The sequence below is a fragment of the Hordeum vulgare genome, chromosome 5H (genome assembly GCF_904849725.1).
Source record: "Hordeum vulgare subsp. vulgare chromosome 5H, MorexV3_pseudomolecules_assembly, whole genome shotgun sequence".
NCBI lineage: Eukaryota > Viridiplantae > Streptophyta > Magnoliopsida > Poales > Poaceae > Hordeum > Hordeum vulgare.
The window spans coordinates 354438055-354448084 of NC_058522.1; the positions used below are offsets into that span (position 1 = coordinate 354438055).

The following is a 10030-nucleotide window of genomic DNA, read 5'->3' on the forward strand; positions in this document are numbered from 1 at the left end:
TTAAAACTTTGAATAGTAATGAAATTACTACCTTGGATTTCAAGGAATTCAATTATGGTAGTTGCTCCTTGATTGAATGCATTTTCTTGATGCAATCCATGTTAAACTCTCCACACGCTTATAGCCAAAACAATGCCTTTACCGATCATATCGTCGAAGCCATGATAAAATCTCTTGAAGAGAAACTTGAATTGGAAGTCTCTATCCCTAGAAAGCTTCATGATGAGTGGGAATCTATCATCAAAATCAAAATCGAAAACTATGAATGCAATGCTTTGTGTGATTTGGGTGCTATTGTTTCCGCGATTCCAAAGTCTTTATGTGATGTTCTGGGTTTTAATGAGATTGAAGAGTGTTCTCTTAATTTGCATCTTGCGGATTCTACTGTCAAGAAACCCATGGGAAGGATCAATGATGTTCTTATTATTGCAAATATGAACTATGTACCCGTGGATTTCATTGTGCTTGACATTGATGGCAATCCTACATGCCTTATTATTCTTGCTAGACCTTTCCTAAGGACTATCGGTGCTATCATCTATATGAAGGAAGGGAATATTAGATTTCAATTTCCTTTAAGGAAGGGCATGGAACACTTTTTTAGAAAGAAAATAAGATTGCCTTATGAATCCATGATGAGGGCCACTTATGGTTTGAGCACCAAAGACGACGATACGTGATTCTATCGCTTTTATGCCTAGCTAAGGGCGTTAAACAATAGCGCTTGTTGGAAGGCAACCCAATGAATTTCCTTTTTTTCCTGTTTTGTTGCGTCCATACTTTCGTAATTTTGTTGTGATTGTGTTTTTTGTTGTTCTTTTTGTGTTTGAGCCAAGCAAAACCTTTATGACTAGTCTTGGTGATGGTTGTTTGATCCTGCTGGAAAAAAACAGAAACTTTTCGCTCACGAGATGATTTTTCATGCAATTCGATACCTTAGAAGTATGGAACAAACAAACTAGCGAATATTCGGTTACATCCCTAATCCCATTCCATTACCATTTACATTACCACATTCGCAACAAAATACATCCAGTAGTATGGATCGGAGGGAGTATTGATTGTTAGCCATTCACTGAATTGTGTTTCTTAGTTCTTAGGCTCAATTTGTGTTTGTTGCACAGTAATGTGCTTGTGTTCCGATCTATCTTAAATTAGCCAAAAAGAGAGAGGGGACGGGGGTGTGGGGGTCAAACATACACTGAAATAAACGAAACCTCGCGGTCCAAATTATAAACTGTCACAATGGATTCCCTCAAAAAGGAAAACCCGTCACAAATGAAAAACGCATGCTTAAACCTGTGGCCCACCATGGCATTCAGGGTTCAGGGTGTTAATCAGACCAAAATATACCTCTAGGAAAACAATAATCTTTTCCATCTCAAACATACAAACAAACATCAAGCTGCAGTGAACAACAGGAGTACTAGCTAATTTTCTACACCACCTAAATTTGGTATTAAAAAAAAGAAGCATTTCCTTGCAAGCTCATGGGCGTTTTAGCAGTTACCGTCACTGCAGAACAAAGTTCCTGGAGTTTTCGTGCTAAGATGAGACAGAATTTGAGCACCCTTTTTCAGAACAGTCAGTTGAACCATTCAAATATGCCTCAGGAACTTTTATCCTAAACACGGAGTAATGGTGATTCAAGCTTTTCTTCCCGTGCAATCTGTAGACACTACCTAGTGCTCCAGTTACGGGATTAGGGAAAGCATAGAAGACGCGCTTGAACCTTTGATGTACAAGCGCCATAGCACACCTTCAAATAAATAAACAAACATGTCAGCAAACTGATCAGTAAGCAACAACCAAAAAATAATGCCACTCTGATAATAGTGAGCTTACATCGTGCATGGTTCCCAAACAAGGTAGATGTCAAATCCTGTGCAAAGATACGGTCTGTTTCTTTCAGGTAAGTCACTGCTGTGTGCTGGATGTGTAGATTGCTCTTCATCCTGAAGTTCAAACTTGAACTTGTTAGCAAAACAGGATAGAATAAATATGCATCAATTTCAGTCTTCTGCTACAGCACCAATAGAGTTATTAAAGGAGAGTGGCAACAATAGATGGTAGACAATATAAGTAACAAGGCTCACATTTGCAACTATCTTTAGCCGCTTTGCTGGTTCATCATCAGAACAATTATCTACATCACCATTTAACTTTGGTTGGGTTGTTGAAGAAGTTGAAGCAGGGAACGTCATTCTATCCCTCTCGGCGGCATTTTCAATGGCAACTACTGCAGCATGCCACAGAGGATGCCAGAGAAAACCACCTTCAGACGGCAGTGTCTTCTGCTCCGTGCACCTTTGTTTCATCCATCCGAAAGGGTTTATACATGAGACCTCCCTGTCCAAGCCATTGCAAAAACGAGAGCTCGACGGCAACAAAGTGTCAGCTTTATCCTCAATTGCTTCAGGGAATGAGTTGGCATTATCTGCTTCTACCATTGCACATTTGTTCCCCTTTAGACAAGTGTCACGCTGGTGTGTTTGGTCTGTAGCCTTTGAAATCATTTGCATGCTTGATGGATCAACAATAATGGCAGTATTGCCCACCTGGTAAAGGCTCACCCATGCAAAAAATAACCAAACACGTTGATCCACGCCACCCAACCAGCAATTTAAAATCACATCATGCAAAACGGGAAACCCCCACAGATGTGGTGCCCTTGTCGCCAACAGTTATTATAGGAAGCATATATCTGGATATAGCACTAACAGACAGGATTTAACTTAATGTCTTAATCTCACACAAAGTATGTCCGTCACTACTGGTCTATCTGTCATAGAACAATTTTATCTTGCAGTTCCTTAAATAAGTTGGTTCGCAGAGAGAAAATCACAAAGACTGCAATTAGGGTTATTGGTAGCTGGTGTTTTTAATAATATTAGTAAATATGAAATAAATTATTACAATATAGGGGGAAAACTGGTGAGAATGTTCCGACATAGCGTAACTTGCGCGTTTACAGTTAAATTAGTTGGTTTTCAACACAAGGGATGGGTGTCTCATGCTACAAGTGCTAGAAAATAGGCTACTACCAGTCTTTTCAACCTTGACTTAAACTCTTGTTATCAGTCATCTACTGAATAAACTGTGGACTGTGGTGATCAATGGTATTAGGCAAACGATGTGTTTATCTGTGACACTGAAAATTGGACTGGCAGATTGTTGCAAGACATTAACTTGAAATAATAATTTTGTATTCAGAGGCTTAGAAAATGAATTTTAATTCTTGAAAACAGGACTTTTTTTATTCATTTGTCCAACTATCCAAATGAACAATCCTGTATTCAGAGGCTGGATAATTTTAAATTCTTGAAAAGGGGATTTAGTATATTTTTGTCTAATTACCGAAATGCTACTTTTCTGTATAAAATATTTAAATTCATATCACAAGATTACACCCATGTATAAGATGACAAAATCAAACAGGAACATCATTCGAATCTAAGTTTATATTCTGTACGCGAATGTTTCAAGTGGACAAACTATTTCCATTGCATAAAGTTCGTAGAGAAAAAAATAGACAGTGAAGAAAAGCTACACAAAAAAAACATTCTGACTCTCGCTAATTAGTTAGTGAAGTAACAAGACTGACTAGCATACGATAGAATCATGGAGGTGTAGCTCTTATTACAAAATAAATGGGAATGTAGTAAAATAACATAATAAACAGGGGAGTTCACCTGTGATAATTGCATAGCAGTCCTCATGCAATGAAATATTGATGGTAATTCCTCCTCTTTAAATCCAGATACACCATCAATGCTACAATTTTAACAGAAAAGTCCATTGGAAAAGCTTACAATGACACATCATAGACAGTATTAAATAAGTTGCCAGAATTGCATACAGCAGCAATAAACTATATCTGAAATCCTATTTTTTTTTCTATTGGAAGTGTGTGTCAATGTAATTTTAGTGCCGGAAATTTACAAAAGGAAATAGTATCATTGATCATATGACTATAAGCCAGCTTAACAATAACAAGGTATACAAGATGAAATTTATCACCTGTGTTTTGGCTACAACCTAAGCCATACATTTTACATTGGCATTGCCAGACACAACATCTAGATATTCTAACACAAAATCCAGTCAACCTTGTTTAAGTAATGTGTGCTGTAAAGAAATAGATTTATAAGCACCTTTTTTTGGCAAAGCCATTCAGTAGTCGTACATAAGGATAGCACTTCCAAGAACCCAACAAGGTAAGGAAATCCGTGCCACATATGACAGGCCAGGTTTGGGGCACTTGCTAATTAAGGTCAAATAGTTTCATTCTCCATTTGAACATTCATAAACTCTTCTTATGGATTAGTACATAGAAGAATTTCAGCAACCTTGAAAACATATTCACAAAAATTGGGAACTAACAACTTCAATTCTTGAGAACAAAAAGAAATACGTAATATGGTCCATTGTCACTGGACAGAACATACTCGTGAGGGGGGTGATAAGATGTTGGCCAAAGTCTGCACTGTTCCTCCCACTCCTCTTTCGACGTAGCAGAACAACTGGCAACCTGTTAAAGATTTTCCCCAATAGTCAACATTTTACAGGCTTGTACTGTAAATAGCTTCAAAGTTTAAGTTCTTCCTAGGCAGCTTTAAGTGATATTTTGTTTATGCACCAAGAGTGTTAAACTATCTCCATTGAATATCAGTTCATTCTGAGAGATGGAATGTGTTGCTTTCGGATTGTTTACATGTGACACACCATCCAAATAAGTAATATTGGTGGTATTTGCCATAGAGATGAAACTGGATATCACAATTTTCATTCAGCATGAACATGAATGCATGCCAAAATTTACAACAAGAGTAGAAAACAAGCAGGTGAGCTTAAGGTTGCCATTTTCACGTGCTTATCTTAATACAAGAAAATATTATATGAGAAGTCCATAACCTTTAGCTATAACTATTATGTCGAAGCGGTGTTTTTAACATTGCTCCAATGCCCAACAAAATGAACCGAGTTGAGTTAGTTTCTCGAAGGATAACATGAGTACTCACTTTTGCAATGAAAGGACTCAAATGATAGTTTTCCACTATCTTTTGGACTTCTTCAGGAAAACCTTCATTACAATTGTCAGGCCCAGTGGAAAGGCATAAGATGATTGATAACTCAGAATTTTCTGTCAAAAAAAAACATGATAAAAACTTAGAATGGGGCCAGTGAAGTGTTCCACTATAATTGCTGGGATTCAGTTTAAAATACTGCAAGACGCTCAGTTTTGTTTCCAGTCTATGAATTGTTCTGTTAGCATTGACTGATCATTAGGAGCTCAGACATATTCAGTGGTTCAGCAGCAGAAAGTTATGGTATTCCTTCTCGTGTAATCATATGAAATTATTGTGTGCATTGCACTCAGAAGGCAAACAGAAAGTAATTGAGAATAGATAACGATGCATATACCGCCACACACAACACGCCGACGCACCCGCTTGACATGCCGTAGATTCTCTAATGGGCATACTTGATTCAATTGCCTGAAACAACAGTCACACAATAAATCACCGTGTCCAGTGTTTTGAAAATAATATGTAAAGTTTGTAAAAAAAAAGCAAGTAACTGCATATTTTTAGTTTAGTACCAAATCTCAAAACAGAAGACCAAAATGTCAGTTAGCATACTAAGACCATTAAGACAATAGAAATTTAGCATGCAATCACAAAAAAAGATACCAGTTTCCTATAAAAAGGATTGCACAGTTTTGCTTTAATGTTAGTGCAAATTTGTTTCTCACACAAAACTAAAACGTAGAGTTGCAGTGCCCAGGGTAATCCACAACTCCACTTTTATGTAATTATTTGACCACTTAACCAATAAGATTATTTTATTAACCCCTATAAATTTTCATATTATTTAATTAACTTATCTCCATTCATATACATAAGTTGAGGTTTCGAAGCTGGAATCCAGAAGGTTATTGAACAGTATTACAAAATATGAACTGAAGTAGATAGTCTCCAGATGTATGCAGTGATGTACCGTACACAAGAAAAATTTCCTATTCAACAGAGTTGAGATCTAAATACAAACATCGGTTCAGTTCCAGGTACATCATACTCAAGTTAAAGCAACCCTCAAACCTCCATATGATCTTTTCACCTATTTGTTCAAAAAACAAGGAATAGTTTGCGCAACTATCCACATCAAACCATGTTAACTGTAGTTTGACATTCCTAACAGTACTAAAATGTACCATTTGAGTAAAAACAACTTAGAGAAGAAGTCATTATTACCTGATGAGAGTATTTGTTACCTTGGGCACAATGTTCGCTGCCACCACATCAACTATTAAGCAAAAAAGACGGGAAAAATCAATGAAACTACAATAAAAACAAAATCGACAAGAGCAATTAAAGGAGATTAGGAGATACCCGTGGAGTGTTGGAGGGGAGTTGGATTGCCAGGGACCTCGGTAAGCTCCCACACCATGGTGACCAATTCAAAGCTAAGGTTGAGAAACAAACAACTCACGTTTTCAGAAGGCAAAAAAAATGATTAAGCTTATTTTATAAGTTGTAGCAACAGAAGAAAGTGGAAAAGAAACGGGTTAAAAAAAACTACTAGCTCTGGGGGTGGCAGAGGTCAATAGGGAGGTGGTGGCAGCGGTTCCTAGGGTGGCAGAGGCAGAACTGGCGATGGCGCCATAACCGGAGACGAAGAAAACGGCGGACTGCCTGTTCCAACAGTGTTGGGGGCCGTCAGAATCACCTGGGGAGGTCCCATGCTGCCAACCATGAACCAGCAATCAACATATCCAAGAAAAATCCAAATGCCACTGCATACCAGGAAGGAAAGCTGATTGTTTCTATCTAATGGGGCATTCACTAGACTAGTGGGCAGCTCGCAATTTAACAATGCCCTGCATTCATGCTCTGTTTGGATACAGGGAATGGAATTGGAGTTCGGAATCATAGGGTAATTTCTAATACGCCCTGAAATGGAAATGAGCTATGACTCAAATTTTGTTGTTTGGTTGCTGTTGGAGTTGCATCGTGAAATCTAGTCAACCTGTGAGTTCCAATTCCTGTTGGGTCTTTTTGATTCGTTGTTTTCGACAATGTGGCCACAACTGAGAGAATATTATTATGTAGCGTTGTTGTACTTAAACCGTGACAATTTTTTAGTTTAACGAAATTTGATCTTTGGATGCCCATTACCTCAGCCTTGATCTGATCTGCTCCCAAAACCCTGCCTACGGCTCCAAGCTGACCTGCAAGATGGAAGACAGGATCAGATTCTGTGCAGCCCATAAGGAAACTCGGGGTTTGAGAGATTGCTCGATTTGTACGTTTTCGTGAGAGAACAAGCTGGCTGTGGAGAAGGCGTACTACAGCAGAGGGGGAGGGGAGGGGAGGCGGCATGGTGGACAGAGAGGTGATATGGGAAGTGGAGAAGAGGCGCCATGGGAGGGGAGAGAGGGGCAGCGGGAGAGGGGAATAAAGGAGCTGCTGCTCAAGGGAGCACTTTACTGACTATCGTGGCTGGCCAGACCAGGATGCAGCCGTGCAGGACTAGCCGCCGGAGGGCAGCTTGGAGGTGCCGGGTTGGCGCAACGCAGGCCGACGTTCGTTGGTCTAGTCGCCGGCGGCTTAGGGTGCGGGCGCCGGCGTTTGCGGAGGCGGCGCAAAGGGTGAGGGCGTGCAGCTGCTATTCGTTGCTGGCTTGGACTTGGGCTAAGGCCTGAGCAGTATGCGCGGACAGGCTGAACTGCTACCGAGCCCAGGCACGGGAGCTCCTACCTGCCGCTCTTTGCGGCAGGGAGTCATGCGCCCCACAGGGGGGCCGCCCCGACTGGGCCGGCACAGCTTTGTTTCCTTTCTTTTCTACGGAGTATTACTTTTTCCCTTTTCTGCTTATTTCCTTTTTTCTTTCCTTTTTCCTTTTACTTTTGTATTTGAAGAAAAAACATTTTTAGAACTTGAAGAAAATTTTATAACAATCCAGAACATTTTTTGAACTTATGAACATAGTTTGAAAAATGATAAAATTTTAAATTTGGAACATCTTTTAAAAGCAAGAACATTTTTCGAAATTTAAGAACAATTTTCGACATTTAAGAACAATTTTCGAACACAAACTTAGTTAATATATTGAACGAAATTTTGATATTTTGAACATTTCTTGAAAATACCGAACAAATTTTGAAAATAGCAAACATTTTTTCTAAATAACGTTTCTTCAAAATACCGATCATTTTTTGGAAAATCCTAAACATTTTTTGAAGTTATGAATATTTCCAAAAAAAGGCAACTATTTGAAATTTAGAACATTTTTTATAAAAATAAAACACATTTCTCGTATTTGAAGAACATTTTTTGAAAATGTCAAACGTTTTTTGAGAATGCAGAACATTTTTTGAAAATCTAGAACATATTTTAAAAAATAAAAATCATTTTTCGAATTTTAAGAACAATTTTTGAAAATCCTGAACATTTTTCTAAAACCTAGAACATTTTTACTAAATCCAATTTTTTTTGAAAATCCAGAGCATTTTTATAAAAAGCAAAAAATAATCGAACTTGAAAGCACTTTTTGAAAATTCAAAACGTTCCCAAAATTAGGGCGCTGTAACAGTTAAACGGGTCGGCCCACTCTTGAAACGATCGCTCGGGATCCTTTGCGAAGCCCCAACACCACTTCGCAATGAGCGACGAATAGGAAATTCCCCCACGCATGAGCTCCAAGTGTACGTGGGCATATCCCGGGTCGTGCCGGGCTAAAAAAGCTCGCTTCTAAAAAACCAGGTCTGGGCTCGGCCGAGATCGATTGTCGGGCCTAGTAAATCGGGTTTGAACTCGGCTCGAGCCCGAAAAAGCGTGACATGGCCCGACCGCCCTGCCCGACTACGACTAAAATTCAGTTTTCGTCAAGCCCAAATCATGCCTCGCCCGCTTGTCGGGCCTAATTTCTGGGCTTGAGCCGTGCCTGATGAGACGATTAGGCCCGGACCGGCCTAGGATTTTCGGGCCGGGTCAAATCGGGCCATCCGGGTCGGGCTGTCCATGGCCAGGTATAGCTCCAACCAACGGGAGCAAATGTTTCCAAAGCCTAGGGCCCGTTTTGCCCTAAATTATGCTTTAAAAAACAGATTGAACTTCTGTAGTAAGCTGACCACACGAGGAAGGTATCCTTTTAAGCTCGAGCTCATTTGAGCCTAGATGAACAGTAAATTCGAAATAAATTTTAAAAATGTTCAAAAAAATCTGATTTTTTTGTGGTATACTTTCACAAATGTTTTAAGTGTTTGTAATTTTTTATCATGAGATCAAATTTGTGGAAGGCGTGGCAAAAAAATAAATAAGTGTTTCAAAATGCTTTTAAAGGTAGCATTTTCACAACATCGTTTTCGTTTTTTTGTCACGCCTTGCTGGAATGTTATCACGCTGAAAAATTGTAAGCGCATAGAAAATTTATCAAAATTCATCACAAAAAATAGTTTATTTATTTATTTTTCATTTTTTTTATAGTTGATCGGGTTCATTTGAGCTCGAGCTCAAATACTCCACATCCACTAGAGGGCAACTTATTTTCGCACCCAACCATAAGCCTCAAAAGAATTGACCCTAGGTTTTCTCTACCCTAGACGACGTGGGTTCTCTTACTCCGACAACGTTCTCGTTGAGTTTGCCATTTTGTTGTGCCAATATCTCGCATACCCGATTCCGACACCCGATCCCTTTTTGTAGTCATGCGCACTTGGGCTGACCAAGGGGTCGACTTTGCCCTTTCATCCGGCCTCGGCTGCACTTCGACCTTCTAGGGTTTTGGCGATCGGGATCCAATGACGGCGTCATCTTCAAGATGAGGCTACTCAACGGAGGACAAAATGAAGAGCAAGGGTGATTGATCTCGAGAGGAGCATGAAGCTCAAAGAGGCAGAATAGGATGGTGTGTTCATCGAGGAAGATGAGATCAACAAGTGACTAGGTGGCTGGTGGTGGCCAAGGTTAACACAAGGTAGTCTTTGAGTGCTCATGTTTTTAAGGATACGATGAAGTTTTCTAGGCGG

At 39.4% G+C, this 10030-nt stretch overlaps 1 protein-coding gene across 3 annotated transcripts; it reads right to left on the reverse strand.

Moving 5' to 3' along the window:
* Positions 1–1207: 1207 nt before the first annotated feature.
* On the reverse strand, positions 1208–7668 carry LOC123396021 (tRNA-specific adenosine deaminase TAD3-like). 3 transcript variants are annotated; one of them, XM_045091049.1, is made up of 12 exons: positions 7310–7468; positions 7179–7231; positions 6583–6695; positions 6393–6466; positions 6255–6306; positions 5425–5498; positions 5022–5143; positions 4449–4531; positions 3693–3774; positions 2097–2558; positions 1846–1955; positions 1208–1759 (listed from the first exon to the last, which is right to left on the reverse strand). In XM_045091049.1, the coding sequence occupies exons 1-12, from the start codon at positions 7380–7382 to the stop codon at positions 1546–1548; spliced, it is 1512 nt and encodes a 503-aa protein (XP_044946984.1). In that variant the 5' UTR covers positions 7383–7468; the 3' UTR covers positions 1208–1545. The 3 variants fall into 3 exon arrangements, with proteins under 3 accessions (XP_044946984.1, XP_044946986.1, XP_044946985.1); XM_045091051.1 differs by lacking the exons at positions 6583–6695; positions 7310–7468 and adding an exon at positions 7495–7668; XM_045091050.1 differs by lacking the exons at positions 6583–6695; positions 7310–7468 and adding an exon at positions 7491–7668.
* Between the last annotated feature and the right edge of the window lie 2362 nt (positions 7669–10030).